The sequence below is a fragment of the Phacochoerus africanus genome, chromosome 16, assembly GCF_016906955.1.
Source record: "Phacochoerus africanus isolate WHEZ1 chromosome 16, ROS_Pafr_v1, whole genome shotgun sequence".
Classification (NCBI taxonomy): Eukaryota; Metazoa; Chordata; class Mammalia; order Artiodactyla; family Suidae; genus Phacochoerus; species Phacochoerus africanus.
In genome coordinates this window covers 28,902,360-28,926,799 of record NC_062559.1, presented here as the reverse complement: position 1 = coordinate 28,926,799, position 24,440 = coordinate 28,902,360, and the positions used below count along the sequence as shown (strand labels likewise).

The following is a 24,440-nucleotide window of genomic DNA, read 5'->3' as shown; positions in this document are numbered from 1 at the left end:
TTAAATACACCTTCTGTATTTCCCTTATAAAGATACACATGGCCATGGAACCCAATGTTGGTCACCACCACCATTCACTATTGACTGGCGGTGGCCACTCCCTCCATCCTGCCTAAATTTTGCTAAGGTGTTGGGCAGCCATGTGCCTCCAAAGTGGCCCAGCCTCTCTCTGACCCAGAGCAGCCCAAATCAGTAACAGTAAGTTCACTGTCCTGCCACTGATTTATTTTTCGCAGAGGGCACGTGGTGATTCAATTTGGGCCAATGTGATGTAAGAAGTTATCTGTGCTGGGACTTGTAAGAAAGGTTTCTTCACACTTCAAAAGGGGAGAACCCCCTTTTCTCTGTCTCTGGATGCTGTCTTCTGCAGCAGCCCCCTTGGGACATGAGGCAGCCAGCACAGGACCAGCCGCCAGCTGCAGACGGCAGTCCTGGAAGCAGGGAAGGACTGGGTTCTGGAGGCTGTGGCCCAACTGCTCGAATGACCCACTGTGGCCCTGCCCTGCCTCCAGTATCGTGACCCAAGATACTAAGTTTTCTTCGTTTTTTACTGTCCCCAGGCTCTGTTACTTATAACTGAAAGTATTTCCACTGGAACCATGGTGAGTTCTTGATTGTGGGTTAATCATAAGCTCTATCTGCTGATTAACCATTGGCGGGGGAGGGAGGGGGATGCCTTCTGTGCTGCTGGGTTTGTTTGCATCTTCAGGCCTTATTCTCGACACACATCGGGGCAGTGCTGGATCCCAGCGGGGCTACCTCCACCGCTTCTAATAACAGGTTTTCAGCCTTCAAGTGCAAGCTCTTAACCTGGAAGAGGGCCACACCCTGCTCCCTCAGAGAGGCAGAGGGAAGGGGAGCGAAGCCTAGGTGGCCTGATAGAGTAGTCGATACGAGAGTGAGAAATGGGATGGAGAAACTCACTCTAAGGATTCCTAGTTTAGAAGAACTCCGAGAGTCAAACGTTATAACAACATTCTAATAATAAGCACCACGGATTGAGTCCTGCACTATGTGCCAGACTCTGCACGTTATCTTACCTAATGACCGTGGTGCATAAAGTCAATGATTACTCTCATTCTACAGTTAGGAAAACCAGGGCTCAGTGAGGGAAGTAAATCCCTAGTCACCCAGCAAGACAGAGGCCGACCAGGATGTGAATCAGATATGTCTCACTCCCAGACCCGTGCTCTTTCTGAAAACACATTTAAAATCTTTATATAAAATTGCATTGTGCCTTTCTCAAATTTTACATTGTGCCTATTCTGCTTCCCTCTATTCTTCTGAATAAATCAAGAATCAAATGAATTATATTATAGACCTATATAATGAGGCAAAAAAGAGGTAGGGAGAGAAATAGGAATTACATTGCATTTTCCAAACTGTCATCGAAATTCTATTAAACAGGCCATTCATGGGAGAAATACAAAGTACTAACAAAGAGACAAAAAATGTTCAGCTTCACTAGTAATCAGAGAAATGCAAACTGAAACAATGCAACACCATGGTTTTTTTTTGTTGTTGTTGTTGTTTTTCTGCTTAACAGATTAGCAAATAGTAAAAAGACTGATAACATTTGGTGTTGGTGGAGTTCCAGTTGTGGCGCAGTGGAAACAAATCCGACTAAGAACCATGAGGTTGTGGGTTCGATCCCTGGCCTCGCTCAGTGGGTTAAGGATCCTGCGTTGCCATGAGCTGTGGTGTATATAGGTTGCAGACGCAGCTCGGATCTAGCATTGTTGTGGCTGTGGTAGGCCGGCAGCTGTAGCTCCGATTGGATCCTTAGTCTGGGAACCTTCATATGCTGTGGGTGCGACCCTCAAAAGACAAAAGACAAAAAAAAAAAAAATTTGGTGTTGGTAAGAGAACTCAAAGGAGATGCTTTAACAAACTGTTGGTGAGAAAGTGAACTGATACACCATTTAAATGGAGAGCATTTTTGCAATACCTGTCAACATTTTAAATGTCAAATCCTTTGACTTTGGTGATTCCATTCTGGAAATATTTGCACAAGTTCTGAAAGATACATACCTACTTGAGTGTTCATTACAGCTTAATTAGCAATAGCCAAATATTTAGGAAAAAACCCAAATGACATCAACAAAACAATAGTTTAGCAAATTACAGTGTGCTTAATAAAGGAATATGATGTGGTATTTGAATAATAAGTTAGGTCATTCTTAGAGACATGAAAGGAAAACAAGGGAAAAGCAAAATGCAGAGCAGTATTTTTGGTACAGTCCACTTTTTAAAGGCCTGCGTATGTGTGCATACACAGAGAAGGAAGGGAAAGAACGTTTCTTTACAATCTGGCTGCCTTCAGAGGGGCTGCATGATCCAGAAAGAGACAGAAAAACAGTCAAACTACTCCTCACAGTAAAAGAAAAAAACAGGAATTTGGGGATTGTTCCCTGGCACCTAGAGAGGGCAGAGCAAGTGTTTCTTCTTTTGGTTACACATTAAAATCACCTGGACACAATTTCCATCACAGATTAGCTGGCCTCGGCCCTCCCAGCCCGAATATACCAGAACCTGGGCTGGGGTGGGGCCCAGGTGACTCTAATACTCAGCCAAGTTGAGAGTTACTTCCAAATCCTGGAAAGCAGCAGCGAAGGAAGAGCCCCGCGCACCGCGCACCACGCACCGTGGCCGGAGCCGGGCCCACGGAGGGCCGAGAAGGTGAGGGATGCTGGTGGAGGGGCGGCCTTACGTTCTAGGAACAGGGGTATCTGAAGACTAAATTGGAAGTTGTGGCCTGCCCTATGTCTCCCAAACTCTAACCTCCAGGGAAATTTGGCCACAAGCGGCCCTTTGCGCTAGTGCTGCCTTGGCGGCACGAAAGATGGGGGGCGACCACTGGCGTAAAGGCACGTGCTTTTAGAGGACAGGCTGCAGTGGAGGAAGCTGCCCGGAGGGACGCTCCCCGAGGGCCTCCGGAGGCGCTGGGTGAGGGGCTGGCGGGCCTCCCACGCAGGCCGCTGGTGGAGCGGCTTCAGACCTTGTATTTACACCATAAAAGGTGGAGTGAAAGATGCTGAGGACTTAGGGCCATCTTAGGGGCTGCCAGATGGTCTAGGGCTTTTCGTGTTTGTAATTATTACTTTACATTTTTTTAATTAAAGAAACATGTGCATATAACTTTAAAAAAATCACATAGTCCAGAAAAGAAGGTGAAAAGCAATATCCTCTCCTCTCTCCCCTCCCAGTCTGCACAGCACAACTCCAGCATGGTCACCTTTAATATATTCTGCCCTTCCTGGCGGTTCCCCAAATGCCTATACAACCAATGCTGTGCCAGCTGACTGCCAGCTTTGTGAGAAATAGAGAAGGGCACCCCAGCCTCAAGACACTCCATGGACATCTGCCAGCAAGTTCCCTTAATAACTAAACAAATCTGCAATGCGGTGAACAGAGCCCTCCAGAGAGGGATGTGGCGCACTGTTGGCAGAGTGGCAGCTCTGCCTGTCACCCTATTTATCTACTGATAAACATTAGACAGTTCCTAATAGACTTCACATTATGGAGGGTGAGGTCTTACTTCACACCCCCGACTGCCAACATGGTTCTGTCACCTTGGTTCTGGGGATCTCTACAACTCTAGGGAGCAACTTTACACCTTCTAGTTCCTAAAGTCATTGGTGTGGCTCTCCTGAGCTGAGGCTATTTGTACCTCCTCCTTTTTCCTCCCCCTCTACCTCCCAGTCTTTGGCAGCAGGGCCTGTCCTTTTACAGGGACAAAGATGAGAGCATTAAAGTTCTGTTCTGGAACTATAGTTAAGTCTCACACAGTGTGTCTAGAAGTCAATCCTAAAAACCAAAAACTGTAAACATCGTTGTCATCCATTTAATTGCACAGCCAAGGGCATCGCCAGGACTGCATTGTATCATCTCTATTCCAATAGCACAACCTCTATGCCAAAGAATAATGTTTCTGGAGTGAAGTTTGGGGTTTTCTCATTTAACTTGCTACCAAGTGCATTTACTGTAACCCAGTGTTTTCCACTCTCATACTCATTCCACCTGTTTGGGTCGCTCCCCCTCATTTCCTGGGGGTTGCATGGTCCTGCATCTTCTTAGCCCTCCTAAGACTGTACATGCCGCTCTGCCAGGTGCAATGGTTCTCTTTCTTTGGTTTATTCCTTCTGTTTGCTGCAGCCCCTTCTTGAGTTACTCCTTTAAGGTGCATGACCAATACATTTTCTGAATCTTGTGTGTTAATTTGTCTTTGTTCAGTTTTTACACTCGAATAATAGTTTGGCTGGTTATAAAATTCTGAGTTGAAAATAACTTCCCCTCAAAACTGAAGGCAGTGCCCACAGCCTTTGGCCTCTAGTGTAGATGGGAAATCTGATGTCTGGCTGATTCTTTGGCAACGGATGTGTTTTTTCATTTCACGCACCCCACCCCATCCCTCCTCCATCCACCCCCCATCAGTGAAAGATTCTAGAAACTTTCCTTTATCCTTGTTCTGAAATATCACAATGACATATTTAGGGTTTTAAAAAAAAATCAGTTCTACTCAGCTGTCAGTGGGCCCTTTCAACTTGGAAACTTCGGCACTAAGATGTTCTCTTCATATTTTCCTCCACTCCACACTTTGTTAGTCTCTTTATGGTGTTCTAATTATGCCGAACCTCTGAATCAATCCTCCATGTCTCTTATATTTTCTCTTTTATAGTTTTAATACTTTCTTCCTGGCTTCTTGAGGAAAAAATTCCATTAGATAACACTCCTGGCTCTCTCCATCCCCTTACTCATTTCTCCCCAGGGGAGGGGAAGTGACTTATCCAACTAGTAAGTTTAGAGGAAGGAACAGGGCTTGTGGGCCTGGGTTCTTTCTCTTTGGGCATCTGCCAGCCTGTGGAGAAGATGAGTTATAATCAGCTCCTACCCTCCAGCAAGGGGCTGCCTGCAGGGCCCCAGTGTGCAGCCTGGGACTGGTTGAGTAAGTCTGCCCAGTGCAGGGTGGAGTTACAGCCTTGAAGCTGCATCCTCCAAGGCAGTCTTTTTTCAGTAGTGCAGCTGCTGCTCTACTGTCCACCTCCCCTGTCCATTTTCCAGTTGGTTTCAAACTCAAGTGTGAAAGAGAAGTGAGGTTTATGGTTCTCCGTTTGTCTCTTGGGCTTTTTGTTTGGCTCTCTGGGAGATTTCTTTGGCTTTCTCTTCCAAATTCTTTATTCTCTAGTTGTCACTTTTGCAAAGCATCCATTCTTGTTTATGGATATTAATATCTTCTTGGATCTCTGTGAGGAGACTAATTGGGATTTTAAAAATTTCTCTTTTCATCCCCAACTTATGGCTTTTTTTCCTCTTTTCTGCTTTTTCTTTTGTGCTTCTGAATTTAATCAAATATATGGTCATTCTTGGACAATCTCTTCATATTTAAGAATGAAGTCATAAAAGATATTTAGGAACCCTGGTTATATAGTGGGGCCTGTGGACCAGAGGTTTACTTTCTGGTGAGTAGGGAGGACACTGGCTATTCTGGAGACTCTAACTCCAGAAAGCCTGGGATGTTGGACACTAGATTTCCGGGAGTTCTGCTTAGAGACGAAGGGGTGGAGATGGGGTTCCTCATGCCGCCAGCAGGTTATTCAGTTAACCCTAATTTTCAGGCCTATGCTTCTCTCCAGAGCTCACTGGTGTCTGAAATTTTAGTAGGACATCTTGGTTTCCACGTTTGCTGTTGCCTCATCTGCTTTGTTATTGTTTCCCCCATCTGCTCTTTTTCTTCTAGACCTCGCCATCCTGCTTTTTCAGTTACACTTTCTTCTTGGCTTTCTGCTTTCCAGAAACTTGTTGAGTTCTCTCATTTCTTTGACCATTCTCTTTATTGTTGATGTAAGCCATTTTTATTCCATTATATAACTTTAATGAGGTTTGAGGGAGGCAGGGGTGAAATAGTATATGTTCAGTCCACAGCTTTGAGTCCGTTTGCACTTTGATATGTTCTGGAAGGACACAAGGGCTGTGAGGGGAGGAAATGTTCTCATTTTATGATATACACTCCTGTCCAACTCAGTTTGCTACTTTTGCATATTATTTTTATAACAGAAAGAAAGAACAAAGAAAGAATCAATTACAGTGACTTGCTGTCTCTCTCCAGTGTGCGGTGCCGAAAGCTTCTTCCAGAAACTTAGGCCACAACCCATGACACATTTAGGTCCCATTTCGTCTTGAATCTTTTCTAAAGAGTACTCCTTCCTTCTTTGATTCTTGATGTGGGCTGCTGTCAATGTTCCATTTCCAACCTTCTTAGGCTCCTCTTTGCATAATCTCACAGCTCTCATGGCTTTTTATATCACCAAGGTGGCCAGCACAATTCTTCATCAACCCCCTTCCCTCAGCATTTGCTTAATATCATAGGTGTTTACTCTGTAGCAGTTCATCTCTAAACCCTTGCTCATTTGACGTGACTGCTTAAAAAAAAGATGACTAAATTTGACTGCTAAGAACAATACTACTCTTTGGGCATTTAGCCTAATTTTTTTTTTTTTTTTTTGCTTTGGCTGAGCCCCAGGCATATGAAAGTTCTCAGGCCAGGAATCAAACCTGCACCACAGCAGTGACAACACCAAATCCTTAACCACTAGGAACACAGGGGACTCCCTAGAAACCATTTTTAGCTTAACACCTTTTCTCAATTAAAAAAATCTTCAATAAGCTTATCATTGCTTCAGTGCTAAAATCTTAGAAGATATTTGATGGCCCTTAAATCTTTGATTTTGAGCATTTTAAGCTCTCAGGTTTGCAGAGGTACTTTCTACTCTTAGAATTTAAGAAACTTATAAATTTAGTATTCTATATCACAGAGACAGAAGTCTGAATTTTTTTTAAAAGGTATGGAAGAGGGAAATACATGCATTGTGCAGACTAGAATAATTCTATTTTCTATTAATCTATCCCAATTTAAGATCAAGGCAGAATAACGAGGCATAATATTCATTAAGACCTTACCATATGTTAAGCCACACTAAGCACTTTATTTTCACTATTTTATTTAATCCCTAAGAGCTTATAAAGTGTATACAACTTTCATCTTCATTTTACAGATGAGGGTATTGAGACACCTAGATGCTAAGGACTTCACCCTCAGTCTTACGGACAGTGTGGCTGAGGCAGGATGTACCCCAAGCTTGACACCAGGTCAACACTTTAAATCACTCTGCCAGGGAATTCCCCTGGGGGGGGAGGTCATGTTCTCTGGGTTCAGTGGGTTCTACAAATGTTTTTACACTTAGTGTTTGCACATCTAATTAGCCTAGAAAGAATTAGTTTGCTAGTTTTAAAGACAAACTTCTCCCAGGGAGAGTGGAATTTTAGTTTCTTAGCTTTTTTGGAGATTGAGCCCAAACAATGCCAGGGTGTCTTTTTAAGACTTCTTTGCAGAACATTAGACTTTTTTTTTGTAGGTACCTGCATTTGGCTGAGTTTATGACCCCTGCGTCATGCCATTCTGATTCTCATCCAATTAGAAAAAGGGCAAACCACCTTATACCATGTGAAATGTATGCCAACTTAACCAATGACCTTTCCATAGAAATCCTACTCAAAATTAATTTTAGGTCTTTATATTCTATGTTTCAACTAAATTATTTAGTTAAACTTGAGTATTTGAAGAAGTGTTAGTAGTTCACTTTTTAGTTGGGTGTATGCCACAAAGCAACTGCCATATTTCTGGTTCTTTATCAGTTTTCTTGAGGGAAACACACATTGAAAGCATATTATTTAATTTTTCAGTTGCTGGCTTAAAGCCAAGGACATTTATTAACAATTAAATCCTTCTGACAGGTCCACATCTCTAAGAGTTACTGAAAATCAGACCAACATATCTTTCAAACATACATGCTCTGGAATTGGGAAAACAAGGAATATTTATTAGCAAACTGCAGTTCATTTGGTTATGCAATCGTTTATTACCTTAAATAAGACATTGTGATTTCTTGAGTACTGTCATTCTTTAAAAAGTGACTCTGGGTGGGCTTGGCTAGGAAATATAAAGTGTGGCATTTATATTTGTGGAGTTCAAGAACATTACCGTTAACTAACCATATATATAATAATTCTTATTGCCTATTGAAGCTCGTCTAAAAAACATTTTCTTTCTTTTCTTCTCTTCTCTTTTTTCTTTCTTCCCTTCCCTTCCTTTTCTTTTCTCTTTTCTTTTCTTTTCTTTTCATGGCTTTTAGGGCTGTGCTTGTAGCATATGGAAGTTCCCAGGCTAGGTGCTGAATGGGAGTTATAGCTGCCAGCCTACACCGCAGCCACAGCAACACAGGATCTGAGCTGCATCTGCGACCTATACCACAGCTCATGGCAACGCCAGGGATCAAACTGGCATCCTCATGGATACTAGTCGGATTTTTTTCTGCTGTGCCACAGCAGGCACTCCTAAAAAAACATTTTCTATGAATAATAGAACTTTACCTGGAACCATAATAATTTTGTTTAGAGATGTTCTGCTTTAGGACTTTAATTCTGGTTAGTTTTTCATTCATACATGATAACAGATCAATGGAATCAAGCACATACTGTTTTTGGGTCCCACAGACAGAGCTGAGGCTGGCAGAACTGATGTAGTTTTTCAAAATGAGTTAAATTTTTGAACTGAGAGACCAATCAAAATAAATCTGTCCTAAATGAAAGTTGTAAAAGTTGTAAGGATGCTCAACATTCTTGAAGGGAGGGTGAGGCTGTGCGGGAGTTTAAAGCAGTCTGGCTCTGTGGTTCAGTTCAGTTTTATCATTTTCTTTTCTATTGATACTCCTTTTTGAGTGATTTCTTTTTTAATCATGCCCAGTTCTCTTTGTTCAGACCCATTGTGTATTATTTATCTTAACTACCATCTCAGGATCTCTTCTTGGAAGTTTTATTTGGGTCAAGATTTACTTGCCTATAAGGCTGGGCTTACATCTTGTGCAATATCCATTTTGGTTGACTTTGGAGGTGTTTCCCATAGATGGAACGTGGAAGGATCTGCTTTGCACCAGAGCCCCAGTGGGCTGATCTCAGGGGCAGGCCCAGGGCTCTACAGCACTGACCTTGACTGGGCAGGGTGTGAAGCTCGAAACTCTGGATGCTCTTGCCCTCCAAATTTCTCATGTATAAAATACTGGATATCTAAATGTATATAAATGTAAAATATGGGAGGTGAAATTAAGTTTGGATTTCAGCTAGCAAATAACTTCAATAAATTGTTTCCTACTTCTGGCCACCCTATTATAGACCTTAGTCTCTTCATGTGCAAAATGTGGATAATAATGGTACACACCTCCTAGGCTTGCTTAAAACCTGGTGCATATTTTATGTAGCAGTCCTTGGCAGGTAACCCATCCAAGGTCACGCTTGAGTATTGGAATCAAGGTTCCCACCCTAGAGCCCCCGCCTTCATACTGCCTCAGTCAAGATGATGCCAATAGCTAAGAACTCCTAGCGAGCTGATGATAGTGTAAACATGATGCTAAAAATATCAACACAGTTACCAAATGCTAATTTCTAATTACTCTCCATCAGGAAGCTTACTATCTGTATCAGTCTGGTATGTATAGGTTAAGGCTGAAAATAAAATTCAGGGAGGTAGAAATTTCTCATAGTTTTCCTGGTAAGTCTATTTTTTAAAGTCATTCATTCAAACCTATTACAGAAGATTTGGATTTTGGAATCTGTCATTCTTTTAAAGTATATTCTAGAGAAATTAACAGGGCATAAACATGGAACTTCTGTATTTAGCATCTCCCACATTGTTCAATACCTTCCTGTTGCTTCAAGTGGCATCCCGATATCTCCACGTGGCAGCTACGGGTTCCAGACTCAAGTGTGCAGCTCAGTTCCTACTAATTCTCAGTCATGAGCTCCACCCTATGTCATTCCTCCACTTTGGTGTTCTTTCTGCTCTAGTATCTTTGTCTTATAATCCTTCCATCCTGGAAAGCATTTCCCCTGTCTCAGCCTCGGGAAATCTTCACCTCCAGCTTAAACACCCAGTTCTTTTATGACATAACCTTTCTCTCCTCAGCTGAACAGCCCTTTCTGTGATTTTTCTGTTATACCACCTAGCAGAGAGCTTGCCTTCCACTTGTATTTCACTTGTCTTCCTGACTAAAATTAGTGTGTGGTGGTCAGAACTTTGTCTTCTTCTTGTCTGCATACCACTTAATACAAAATTTAGTCCAATGGCACAGAGGAATAGCGCCCTCAAACTTACAGTGCCTTAAGGTGAAATTTGGGGAAGCCACTAAACAAGGCTGGGTTGCTTTGGGCATGCTCACTATGAGAAGAAGTCATGTTTTTAGCATTTGAAACAACGTTTCCCCTTTTGTTAAAAAAAATAATACATTACTCATTTTAGAAAACTTGTGAAATTACAGACACACACAAAGGGGGAGAAATCATCAATAAACTACCCCTCCAAGGGCAGCTGCTGCTGCTATTTTTGTTTTGTTTTAATTTAGAAATACCATCAATTTGTCTTTCTCAGAAATTTTCAGCAGAGACAACACAGAAAGGGAGATAAGAACAAAAGGGTGATCACAGTTGGTTTGCACCCCCAAGCCCAGCACTTCATGATTTTGTGACCCTGTATGAGTCACTTGATCCCTCTGAGGCCTAGTTTCTCATCTGAAAAATAGAAATACTAATACTGATTTTTAATGCCTATAAGAGGTTTTGTTTTGTTTTGTTTTTTTGTTTTTTTTTGGACTTTCTGTCTTTTCTAGGGCTGCACTCGCGGCATGTGGAGGTTCCCAAGCTAGGGGTCGAATCAGAGCTGTAGCCACCTGCCTATGCCAGAGCCACAGCGATGCCAGATCTGAGCCACGTCTGCGACCTACACCACAGCTCATGGCAACACTGGATCCTTAACCCACTGAGCAAGACCAGGGATCGAACCTGCAACCTCATGGTTCCTAGCCGGATTCATTAACCACTGCGCCATGATGGGAACTCCAAGAGTTTTGGGGAAATCAAATTATAAAGCATTTTGGAAGTCTTTTGTATGTTAACTCCTGTTTTTTATTCCATACTATATTCCTGTGTCTTATTCCTACGTTAAACTGTGCTGAAGATAAGTCTGTGGGTACATGGAGAGATCAGACTGAATCCTTAGCACTAGTTCAAACTGGATTTGTGCCTGACTCTGAACCCTGAGTTCAAAGAACCTTCACAGCACTCATGGGGAGGGAGCTACCTCTTACTGAGCCTCAACTGCATGCCAGGTTCTAAGCTATTCACCTTGCCCTTGTCATCCCACAGTGCCATGCAATTCCCTTTACGCCCAAGAGAGCCTGAATTCAGAGATCTAAGCCAATGGCATTGCAGGGGTAGGATGAAGGTGAGTTTCACTTCAGATGCCGTGTTCCATCTTCACCATGGTAAGAAATACTTTTTAGGGGGGAAGTATTTTTATGGAATTCTTCTTATGGCAATGTCCAGTGATTGAAGGGCAGTATTCGACTGAGTACATGGAATATTTTGAGACAAATTCTCTTAGGAAAGGTAAAAGAAGTTGCGATAACTCCACGCAGAGGAAAGAATGGACTAATTTAAAAGCCATTTTCAAGCTCCTGAAAGAAAATAAATGGTGGCTATCGACCAAGTACCTCTAGCTTGTAATTTACCTTAACCTGTCTTAAAATATAATTTAGAAGTGTTCATAGCATGGCTTCTTGAGCTCTAAAAAAGAACTGCTGAAGTAAGCATGGTAGATTGATCCTTTGAAGACTCATTAATAGTCCTCTTTGGAGGTAGAAAACTAAACTCAAGATGAGTTTCAAGTAAACATGAAGGAAAGAAACGTTATTACAAATTCTGCTGAGGCTGTGCTTAGGATAAAATGATATAACCGCACAGAAGATCTAAAATGATGTTACTGTTTAGAGACACATGAGGGTGCTCTAACCAGCCGCTATAATAAAGGAACTGAATTGCTCAAATATTAGGGGGGAATTAAGGCCTCTTGTGAATGGCAGTGTTGAATTCTGATTTGTAGTGCTGGCTATGTGACAACTTGGACTACATGGTTTTTCTTTTAAAATACATTGCTCCCACTCCACCCCCCCTCCCATTTTAAAAAGTAAGAGATGATTGTATTGGACAATTTGGGCAATCCTGAAAAGCACAAAGATGAAAGAAAAATGAACGGATGTTGCTCTCAGCCTTGGAGGCCAGGATTTTCTAGCACCAGGCCAGTCGGAGGTTTAGCTTGGGAGGCCTGCCTTCAAACACAAGCCCAGCCTGTTCTCATTTTGATTCCACAGACCTTCTGCTGGTACGAAGGGGGAGTGGAGGCTGGGGGTCTAATGACCGCAAGAACAGAATTAGAGACGCATGTTTATCTCGATACATTTACTCTCATTAAAGTTCATATTCACTGACATCATGCATCTCCTTGAAAAAGTCTGCCCACCCACCATTAATTAAAGCCACATTTTAAAAAGTCAGTGTGTGCACTTTTATTCCAATCAAAAGTAGCCTCCTAAGTTTTGCAGAGTAGGCAGGAGAATATCTGAGGCCTGACAGCTGTTCACCTCGACACAGCGAGGAATCATGTGATTTACATTAAGAGTCATAGTTATTCAGAGCCTACAATATAATAGCTGAGATCTATTGTCTCGAAGAGTGGAATCGTTCAATATTTAGTGACCTATTAAATAAAATTAACATTTATTTTGATGAGTGAATGTTATTTTGGACGCAGTGTACGACCATACGCTTTTATCTTTACTGTCCGAGAGATCTAACTGCATACCCTGCTTGAATAACCGAGCAGCATACTCCTATCAGAGACACCACATTTTATAACCTATTCATGTGGTATCAATGTCAAAACAAAGGTCAGTGTAAATTTTTCCTTATCTAAAGCATTGCACAAACAGTAATTACCAATAGTTTCAGGATTGCACAACCATAGTCTATATTCTTGGCAGTAGTCACTATAAGTTCATAAATTCATGAAAATAAGGAATGTTGATTTTTAAAGTTCAAGAAAGGTACTATTTGTAAACAGTTCAGGTCACACTCATCTTACTCCATGTGCTAAGCAAGACTTCTTTCCTTCCAACTTCCTCTAAATGAGATCTGTTCTCTCTGTGAGCCTAGTAAAAGAGTTTTCATCCAAACAGATCTATGTTCTTTTCTATTCTTTTTCCTACAAAAGCCCCCCCTGGGGGCCTTTCAATTTCATGTGACCTTTCTTTATTAATATCAAGCACATGTTTATGTTGTGTTGATAAAAGCCAAATTATGGTTATCTTGTTGGCAATTAGATGATTCTAGAATAGTTCTGACTGAAATGTTTGCTTGCCCTAGTCAGTTTATGCTTTCCATATAGAGGTAGAATGTGCAGCATTGAGATTCTCTGGTTGTTCTGGTCAGGCCACCATGCCCAAAGACATGGCTCATCAGTGGATTTGAACACTGGCGTTGCAGTGGTTTAATCCTAGGGCAAAGCACCCCAGGGCTGGGAGTTGAAACCCGAATTCTAGTCCTGGCTTTCCTCGGCTTCTCCTTATGACCTTGAGCTTTGGAGGGCCTGTTTCCTCATCTTACAAATGGGAACTAGGGACTGACCGGAGACCCACAGCCCAGTTGAGTCAGGACCAGAGGTTAAGGGGCCAGAGTGACCCTCTGGAGCAAGTCTTCCCCTGGTCCACTTGCTCATCCAGTACCGGAAACCCCAAGCTGGGGCTTTTAAGAGTGAAAGCTGGATCTGGTTCTACAAAGAGCCTCCCTGAATCTAGAAGCAGCTAACAAGGCTTGCCTGGTAAGTTGCCTTCATATTAAGTTGGAGAAGAGGATGTTCTGGGTCTTAGATGCAAGCTTGCAGTGTCACATTGGTCTGTGGGATGAAGCACTGTCCTCACACTAGATGGGAAGGTATCCAGAGGGACCATGACGCTCTTGACTCTGCACAGTGCCAGAAGCAGTGCGTGGGCTTCAGCTCAGCTGTGGGATGGGGGGTAGAGCGTGGCAGGGCCACTCTAGCCCAGGGGGTGGTATTCTTTAGAAGGAACGGCCCTGGGCTGGGGAACAGTGGAAAGCTGTGACCATTCTATCCACTCTGGGAGAGATTAAGGTAAGCTCAGCTTAAGCGACTTTTAAGGCCACTCAGTCTACCCACTGAGCACCATTGCATTGTAGCCCATACCTTCCTGCCGGCTCTGTTGTTGTGAAGATTCATCAGGGCTCTGGCATCCTTTCCTTTCCTTTCCTTGGCGTCCACAAATGCTCGGGCAAACTTGATCCCATAGTCAATGTTGTCACTGCAGCCACCCCAGTCGAAGGTGCCCTTGCTGTCCTTGGCTGTTCCCTTCTTCTTCGGGTCACAGGAACAGGATTTTAATTCTCCTTGGCTACAGGCCCTGGTGATGGCAAATACAACTCCAGCTGAGGAGATGGCGTACACAAAGGCAGATTCCCGGCTACCTGTAACAAAAAGGCTTTTCTTAAAAGCGGTTTGGAATTTGCTCCTTCTGAGGAACTTTCACACGATGGCTGATGAATCCTTGTTCTGCCTCTGACATACTTTGATGCTAGACAAAGTCTTCTTGAAGAATTCTTTCCTAGAGCCAAGGCCCCTTCTTTAATATGAATCATCTCCACAAATGCAAGCTTTTATCAGTTTAGGTAACTGTTTGACAACGCTCCTTAAAGGAAGTAGAGTCTTAAAGAAAGTGCAGCACAAGCCTGCCCTGCCCAGCCAGTTCCAGGCTTGGCATTAGTCTCCCACACATGCTTGCTCTAACCTAGAATCCTCCATGTCCTAGAAGAGGGGAGTGTCACACCTCCAGCCCTTCATTTTCTCATCTGCCACCCTCTGATTTCTACAGTTCTGTCATTGCTCGGTATATTTTGGTATTCATGCTACTGCAGCCACTCGAATGCATTTACATGATCTGATCGCGACAGAAATACTGAATTCTAAGGTGGGAAGACAGTTCAAGGCAGGAACCAGCCCCTTTTGTTAACTCTGGAGGGCTTTTTGGCTTGGCATCAACTTTCACAAGTAACCGAGAGATTGTTGAAGGCAATATGCAATATCCTTGAGTTACATACTATGTCTGACTATTAAGGAGAATTTACTTTCTTCTGGAACACCTGCACTAATCACTGGGATTGGGTAAAAGACAGTGAAAAGCTTTTCTTTGGTTTTTCTGGAAGGAAACAAATTTACCGCCTATAATTAGACTTGGGCAAGAACCCTTTGGGGTGCTTTCTTAGAATTGTTCTTTATTAGAGCACAGGCTACTTTTACTTACAGGCTGAAAGGTACATATTTCAGTGCAATAACTACATTAAATTATTTTAATAATCTGTAGTAACTCATAACACGGTATTGTGGTATAGTGACAGATATAAGGCTCTTTAGGGTCTGTGTGCACCTCATTTTTCAAGTGGAGCTGTATTTCATTGTTATTAGCATGCCTTTTTATTAATGGTTGCTGCAGCAAATATATCAACAATCAAAATAGAGGCTGAACAAGCTGATGCCAGTGCAGGGCAGCAAATGGAGAGCCATGTGGTGATTCAGTATGTCAAGACGAGTGTGATTTTTTTTTTTTTTTTGGTTTTTGAACCACACAGCTGGGAGCACAAACCACCTTTTCGCATTGAAGCCCTGCTTGTTTCTGTTTGTCATTCAGTGCTACAATTTATTATACATCCCTTGCAATATTTGCTCTGCTAGTCTCATTATTAAAAATCAGGAAAACGTATCTACACCATATTAAATGGCACTTACCTCAGCCTTCAAAAAAGATCTCCCCCGAAACCTCTAATCATCAAAAAAAAAAAAAAAAGAATCAATCATGCCTTGTAGTCAGGTAAAATCAATTATATGAATATTTGCCATAGGTAGCAGGTGGTGCTCTCCAGAGAGAATGTGATAGTCATGGGAGCTGTTTTAGAATTCCAGATTATAAGGATCACAGATTTTCTAAGTGGAATTGAGACGTTTTGTGAAAGATGACTAATAGATGCAAATGTGGCTTAATCTCTGGCGTGGCTTTCGATTACATAAAACTTTTATTTTGCCCATTTTACTGTTAGGAAAATACCTTGTCCATAGTTTTCCCATTGATCTGTTAGAGCCTGGTTTTGGATTTGGAGTTCACATTTAGAGATCACGTGGCTGAAAACTCCCGAATGCGTAATATATTTTGCTTTAGTCCTATTTTTTAAGGAGGGAGAAGAGAAACTTCATGAGATAGCATTTTAGGGGAAAGCTATGGAAGATGCAGATGATGGCACGTCAGTGACCAGACAGTATTCCGAAAGTTAGTAGAGGAATAAATTGTCCAGGCATCGAATGCATCCTGGCCTAACTTGCAAACGATTGACTTGTTGACTGAAATGGAAAAACTCATTTAAAATCTACTGCATTTCAGAAATAATTTCCAAAGCAAAGCCATCACCTTCCTAAATACTTGTCATGTATCATTCAAACGCATTACTAAATAGCTGGATATTTGTTTATTTAAATTAAAAAATAGCACATTGAATAATTTTTCATTTTACCTCCAGATGTTTTGGTATCATGTAGATAGGGCCTTAAGATGTTTTCAGTTAAGTGTCTTAGATGAATCACTAAAATGCTATGTGTGAAATAGTAGCACGTTTCAAGAGTTGGCTTTGTAACAAAACAAATTTTGGTCTTGGGCCTCTCTTAGAAAAACTGATTCTTTTTAAAGCCATTGCAATATGAAACAAAATCCAAATCTACATGGTGATATTTAGACTTCCTGATGTGTTACTATTGAAGTTTCTCTGATTTTTGGCTTGAGATAAGCCAAGCAGTGTTTACTAAGTGCATAGGCTGGGACAGGCGGCTGGGAGGGCCAGACACTAGAATAGGCTTCCTGAAAGGTTGTGGGTTGTTCAACTCCTTTCTTTTAAATGCCTGCTTTTTGTTTGTTTGTTTGTTTTTTAAACAAAACCGAAACTGATCATTTTTATTTGTTTAAGGCCTATTCTAGAATTCTAGATGTGTATTCAGATTCTTGAAGGATTATTTTTGAGTTTACTAGTTCAGTCTTCACATTGCTCTGCCTGGGTCTGGACAGTCGGTTGAATGAGCAAATTACAAAGTTCCTAAAAATCGTTCTGTCTTACTCTAGCTCTCTGAAGCAAAAGAGGCAGATGTCCTCCATTTCCCTATAACCACGGGATATGTCGGTAACTTTTATGCTTTCCTTATATATGGTATAGCCTTTGCATTTCCTACTCATCTATAAGGACGCTGAGGTTTCCAAAGGCGAGTTCTTTACAACTCTGAGATGTGAATTTCCCTCCAAGTAATTAATTGTAAAACTCCTTGGATAGCTTCATTGGAATTTCATGATTATGTCCAGGATAAGCTACCTTAGGCCAAATGCAGCCTTCCCATAACCAACACAAAATCATCACTGACAGTCACAGGAGTTTACGTAAATGTCCAGGAAGAAATCTGGCCTTCTGTGAAGAGTGGAAAGAAATTGTGTATCATGAGTGTTTTAAGTTTTGAGTACTTTGGCAAGGCACTCAGCTTCATCTGAAAGAAATCTGAAGGAAGTAACAGTTATAGCCTCTAATTTACCTGAAGCCTTAGACTATGTCAAACTTGTTTTCCTTCCTCTATTTATACTCTTTTCCCTCTAAGCCACGCTACAGCTCTGAAGTAATAAACATTGCCAAGTCAAGTTAAAGTATTTTGTGGATGAATCTCCAGCTTTGGCAGATATGCTACCTTTAGGATCAGTAGTCAAAACTGCTTCCTTTGATTTGTGATCTAAATGGTTGGGTTTTTGGTTTTTGTTTTCAATATGGAGACATCGTAATGGATTTTTCATAAACTACAGGTGATCATTTTATAAATGAAAAGTACACTTAATTTGTAATCATTGGAAAATCGGTTGTGAGAATTTTGAAAAGGAAAAATCCTGGCACATCTTAAACATCGAGAGCTTACATAATAGATATGCAAAGATTTCTTGTTCCGGATGTTTGCAAACTGTTTGATAAGGTCTAGCACTTTAATTGATTCACTGGTGAGCTAATCTAGGTGAAGTCTTGAAATTCCATGTAGCTGAAATTTATCATTATCCTTTCAAAAATTTTGCGATGTCATATCGAAACTCTAAAAGGAATGCAGAAGAATATAGTTCTTAAACTTGAGAATAAAATTGCAGAATATCGCAGTAAATTAACTTTAGGGATACACTAAGAGTGAAAGTACTACGCCCTTGGGGGATTTTAGAGACATTCGGTTATGCATTTGGCCTCATAAAACCCTAGGGCTGTGATGATTACATGATAGAAACACCCTCTGTTAAGCATTACCAAGTGCAGAGCCCAAATGATTTTCTTAGGAATGGGGGTGGGGGGCGGCGGGCAAAAAACAAGTGGAAAGTTTCCTGTTTCTGGGGTTCGCACATAAACTGTTGTGTTTTCAGTCAGATTTCCCAGTAGCAAATGGAATGCGCTACCTTGGAGAATGTTACGGAGGCCAGGTTAAGGGATGGATATTTTTGAAAATAAAATCTGATTTTCAGCTCATTTTCTCTGATCGTGTATCAGTTAGTGAGCTACTTTCCATGTTCAGAACTTTTAAGATGTTCATTATGTAATCAGATAATGTTCAATGCTCTTTCTAAAAAATGGAAAAAAACCACAGGCATACCCCCATTTTACTGTACTTTGCTTTATTGCACTTCACAGATACTGCTTTTTTTTTTTTTTTTTTTTTTTTTTACAAACTGAAGCTTTGTGGTAACCCTTCGTTGTCAGCTGACGGTTGGCTTTTTTTTTTTTTTTTTTTTTTTTAGCAATAAAGTACTTTTAGATTAAGGTACATACATTGTTTTTTCAACACTCAATAGACTACAGTGTAGTATAAACATAACTTTTAGATGTACTAGAAAGCCAAAAAAGTTCCTGTGACTTGCTTTATTGTGGTGGTCTGGAACCAAACCTGCAATATCTCCCAGGTCTGCCTCTATGGTTCCCACTCCTACCCTCCATAAATATCCTTCTACCCAAAATGTACCTGGAAAATAGGCACTCAACTGCAAGTTCATCCATTCATTCACTCACCCACCCACAGGATGAGTGATGCCTGCCACACACAAGTTACCAAGTAAGGTACACGGAAGGCAGATTAGTCCCTGCCTTATAGAATTTACAGCTTACTGGGGGAAAAAAAAAATGTTTCATTTAGGAACAGAGTGACCCAAAGCTGAGTGGCTGAATGGAAGGTCAAAGGTGATGAGCAGAGAATTGTCTCTGCTACTTAATAACACTGACATGTTAATATAACAATGACCATCTACGGCCAATAAAAAATTGGGTCATTCTATCTTGATCGTCTGCTCAGTCCTTCTAGAAGATTCAAGTCCCAGAAAGAGTGAAAAAGTCAAAAGTGCTCTGTGGCTGCTGCTTCCCTTCTCCTAGAGACAAAATCTGAACCTGGAGAGACAGGCAGGCAAGGTTGTGACGTGGCAGGGATGGACAAAGCAAAGAATTAAAAAGACATCAGCGTGGAGCACTGCGTGCTAATCCGTAACCAGTCTCTTCCTAAACTTCAGACAAGTTTGTGGATTTCTTGAGTCCTCAACTGTGAAACAGGGACAGTGCTACCCAACACAACAAGCTTCTGACTGAACAGAAGGCAAGAAAAGATGAGCAGGGACTCTGAAGACCAAATTAAGGGTGTGAGTATGTGAAGGGAGCACCCGAGGGCTGCATGGAGGCGGGAGACTTACTTCGAAGCAGGACCCTGCCGAAGAGGCTGTGATCCCTGTCCAGGGTGTTGCAGTTCCAGCGGTGCTGGCGGAATTGGTGCTGGCACTCAGCTGTCCACTCAGCCACGCCCAGGCTGATGGCCCGCATCACGTCTGGATGTCGGTGGCACAGCTGCCGCTGACGGCTCACCAGCCCTGGCACGTTGTCACACATCACCCTGGAGGAGCCGCCTGTGGCTCTCATGTACCTGGGAAGGAGCAATATTAGTGAGAACACTGAATGGCGAGGCCTGGCACGGTGTTTCTCGGGAGAGTGAAGAGTTCAAGACACCATTTCAAGTGGGAGTTCCTTATCCTTTGGGGGTTATCCGAAAGCAGAGGGCATTTTAATTTGCGTTCACTGGAATAGCAGCACAGGTGTGTGAGTGATCTGGTAGAAGCCACCTCAAAACAGAGTGATGATTGTTTCTTGGACTTGAAGCTGAGGCCACCAGATGATGCTTTAGGAAGAGTGGGAGAGGCAAGGTCTGCAGCGGAAGAACGGGACTGGGGGGAAGGGGCAGTATGTTTTGGAAGAAGACTTCGAAGACTTTTCCCACGAAGGCTCTGATCTCAATACACAATATGTCTTGGCTTTGGAGGAAGCCGACCTTTAGAAGCTCCTCACTCCCATTTATTTGACCTAATGGTTGCGTGTCTTAAAGAAACTGTCCATATCCATCTAATCAACACCTGCTGGTATCTGATGTTACACTCTCCTCACAAACATGCCATTCTTTTCCTATGAAAGAATCCTTTAAATATTTTCATTTTCCTGCTCTTTTTGGCTTTTATAGAGAACCTTGGGGGGAAAAAAATCTTTCTATTGTTATTAAGGACACTAAATGTTTGGAAGAATCAAACAGTGTTATAGCTCCATAAAGCACTTTTGAAAAGAAACTTTAACAAAAAATTACATCATCATCTCTACCCAGATGTTCTCTATTAGTTGTGAAATGTTTAGAAAGGTAACTTTTATATAACCCAAGCTGCCATAGGTGTCTTTTGAAGCGATCAAACAAGGAGAATGTCTTTTTCCTGTATTTTCATTATTTTATATGATCATAAAATCGTTACAGCTGTGACTCCCCCAAAATATATTTAAGTGACAGCTGAGAGACAATGTGACAAAAAGCCTGGGCAATAAATAATGTTTATATGTTCATGGAAACAGAAATAGTCATTTTATTGAAAAATGGTCACTCTGATAAATCAATCTTTGATCCTGTGTCAGCAGTGTCAAGGCTAAACGCCTTTTTGTTCAAAGTAGCTTAGGAAGGAGTTGAACCCCACTTCCCATCAACGCTTTCCCTTGCTCCTTTGAAGAGCTCCAGGGTCTTCCTAAAGTTCCCTGCTCTAGTCTTTCATTTGGCTGAGATGGCTCATTTTGCCAGATTCTTAAAACAGAAACAAAAACAAAACCGTCATAACAGACAACAGGTCTTTCTGAATCGGCATTTTAAGTATCTGTTTGGAAACTTTTAGGTGCAAGAACCTTAGAGAGCTCTCACCTCTTATCTCCTCTCAAGATCAGAAGGAGATGGAGAAGTTTCTGGCTGGGGAGACACTCTCTCCCTTTGGAACTTTTAAGGATGCTAAGACCTGTTAACATTTCAAGGTTCCTCCACTGTGCAAAATAAATCAAAGATCAATATATAAAGGGTTTGAACAGTGTACCATCTTGGAACCCCTGGGCTCTGGAGCTTCTCATTAAGGCAATAGTCTCTACCTGGAGGCAGCACAATGTTCTTCCGCCCCACTGGGGTGAAGCACTAGGAACGTGGAAGGATGGGAAATACTGCAAAAATCACATGCTTTGGGTTCTACCGTTTCTGACTGCCTGAATGGGCCCGGTCCATTTATCTTGAGGCATTTTTTAGGGGGAGGGGAAGCAGGGGGATACGTTTGTAGTTTTGGAGATGAATTCACACGCGCGCGCGCGCGCGCATACACACACACACACACACACACACACAGACGTGTGTGCCAGTAGAGCTAGAGACCCGGCTAGCGCTTGTCTCAACGATCCTGATTTTGCTGTCGCTCTGCCGGACCCCAATAAACCAATCATCCGAGCTCTCATTTAAGGTGGGAATATGGGGGGATTTGGGGAGAATTGTCAAAACTCGAATGGTCTCCCGAGGAAAAGGGCGATACGAGGGCGCAGCAGCTGGGGTTCGGGCCAGAATCCGCGTCTGCCACGGCCTCGGGGAAGCGCCGCCTGGAAGGGTCTATGTGGCTAGTGCGGTCCCCACTCCCATCTCCAAAATCCCCTCGCGCCCGTCCTCGTGGACTTACCACCATGAAGAGCTGACCTCAGGGCTGAGCCAGGTCAAGAGCAGAGGGAGCCAGAGCCAGATTCCACCGAGACAGGCGTTCATATTAACCCCCTTGCATCCGCATCAGGTCAGACTCCGTGTGCGGGCGCCATGCGTGCCCGGAGCAGAAGCGCCCAGCGCCGGGAGCGCCTCGTCACGGCCGCCGGCGCCTCGCCGCGCCCCCGCCCCCCGCTCGCGTCTGCGGCGAGTGGCGAGACTCGCTGATAAAGTTTCAAGCGACCAGCGGGGCGAGCGATAAAGGCCGGCCGGGGCCGCCTCGCCCACAGCCAATTCCCCAGGCGCGGCGGCGAACACGGGCAGCCGGAGAGCTCTGCGCGCCTCCCGCGCGCCCGGGTCCCTTCAGCTTCCCTCCCGCCCAGGCGCAGCCGAGGGAGGGGGCGCTGCGCCGGGCTGGGGGTGGGGGCGCAGGGTTTTATATAAGGGTGGATGAAATAATGGCAAGAGAAGTCTGCGGGTGAGGTGAAACTGGGGAGGAGAAACACCTCTGCGTGGCCTCAAGCGCCCGCGGGAGCAGGCATCTTTCGAGGAGCCACCGGCCCAAGAGCATCAGTGGGGCCTCCGCCGCAGGACCGAGCGTTCTGGATAGGCGAGGCTACCTTCCTGCAAACAGAAGTCCCCGAGCGTGCGATGTGGGGAGACGAGGGGCGAGGATAAGTAGATAGCTATGCACAGGAGGCAAGAATCCAGAGATGATTCTCAACTCATTCCTCCGCTTCTCTCCCTAACACGGAAAGGCAGAGCAAGCACTTGTAAATTTGGAACTGCCTAGTCTAAGCAGAGCAAGGTTGGGGAGGGAGGGGCCAGGCCTCAGGGAAAGGAAGACCTGTGGCCTTGATTCCCCCGTGCTGGGCTTATATACAGAGCTCGAAGGGAGGGGAGCCGGGAAGGTCCATGACCCTCCGGACCTCACCCAGGCGTCCTCAGCCAAAGCGTCTGGGGAAGATGCGGTTTTTACGCACACCCAGCTCCTCCCCGGCGCTGCAGAGCGCAAAAAATCAAGCAGGGAGGAACCGAGGCGGCGAGGAGACTGGCCGAGGGTCTGCGCCCCAGCACTGGTTGCGCCTCTTGCCGCCGGGGCGCTCAACCTTTGCGAAGGTAAAGGGACACTTTCCCTTTGGAACTTGCTCCTGATCTGGGCCCCTGCAGGGCCAAGAGAGGCCCGAGCCCGCGGGTGGAGCATCTTGAACAGCAACTGGCTTGTAGCCCCGCCGTTTATCACCGGAAAGGAAGGAAGACCAGGAACTCGCGGCGGCCCTGAACTGTTCCATTGCTCTTTTCCTGGGGCGGAGGGACCTGCCGTCCGCCCGCGGAGCCTGCTTTGGGGAATGGGGAATGTGTATGCGTGTGGGGGGTGGGGTGGGCGCTGTATTGTTCACAGGGCGTGAAGGGGTGACGGTCCAGATAGGAAGGACACGCTCTCCCCCACCCACTCCTAGAGCCTGGTCTGGCCGGAGCATCAGCCCTTGCTGGGCGAGAGCGCAGCAAGAGGCTGGACGGGGCGAATCTCTGTAAGGCCAAAAACCTGAAAGATGCTGTCATCGCCACCCCCTTCCACTACCCCCGCCCCCCCCCCCCCCGCCGGTCCCTGGCAGGTCCGGCCCCTCCCAGGCTGACCCAGATACATCCCCGTTTGGGTCCGGAAAGGGAGGGGAGGGAAACAAGCACCGCGCCACCCACGACTCGGGAAGAGCAGGGCTGAGCGCCAGGGCCGCTTCATATCGCTGGGCCGCGACCCAGGGGAAGTTCTGATCAGTCTGTGCCGGGAGAGAGGGAGGGGCAGGAGGGGGGTGTGCACAGGCTGGTGTGTGTGTGTGTGTGTGTGTGTGTTAGGTGGGGGGGGGGGGGGGGGGGGGGGGAGTGATATGATAGGCACCAAACAGCAAGAAATACCTCATTTACCACTGTGTTTATGCCCATAAACCTCTTTCCTGGATGAAGCAGAAGAATAAGTTGAAATTTATTACCGTTCTCCTTTGTCCAGTCTCTCACAGTGAGTCCACACATTTGGGACACGTACAAGAGATGGGTGGCCTCAGACGAACCACCATAAATTGGCAACATTTCACTCCTACCAGTGAATAATGTAGGGGTGTGGATGTGTATGTGGGAAAGGTAGGCAGCTGTATGCTTCTCTCAAGGTCAATAAGACCTGAAACTACCTTAAAAAAAAAAAAACAAAAAAAAAAACCTCAACTGAAAACTCTGCCCACCTCAGCAATCATGTCCTCACAGCTGAGGAGAGTTGGAAATACATGGAGTGTCACCATCAGTTTAGAGGCCCTTCCTCCCCGCCCAGGGAATTATTGAGTGGCCAGGAGATCTGCCCTTTAGTTGTTGATGAGGCCAATGG

At 43.9% G+C, this 24,440-nt stretch overlaps 1 protein-coding gene across 2 annotated transcripts in view; it reads right to left on the bottom strand.

Annotated features, from left to right (window-relative positions):
* WNT2 (Wnt family member 2) overlaps positions 1-22,942 on the bottom strand; it is a 48,684-nt gene extending 25,742 nt beyond the window's left edge. For both annotated transcript variants that reach the window (XM_047763631.1, XM_047763630.1), the window contains exons 1-3: positions 22,050-22,942; positions 19,734-19,960; positions 14,144-14,421 (exon numbers count right to left, since the gene is read on the bottom strand). In XM_047763631.1, coding sequence (XP_047619587.1) covers positions 14,144-14,421; positions 19,734-19,960; positions 22,050-22,132 — 588 coding nt within the window. In that variant the 5' untranslated portion in view covers positions 22,133-22,942. The remainder of the gene's footprint in view (positions 1-14,143; positions 14,422-19,733; positions 19,961-22,049) is intronic.
* Positions 22,943-24,440: the final 1,498 nt, after the last annotated feature.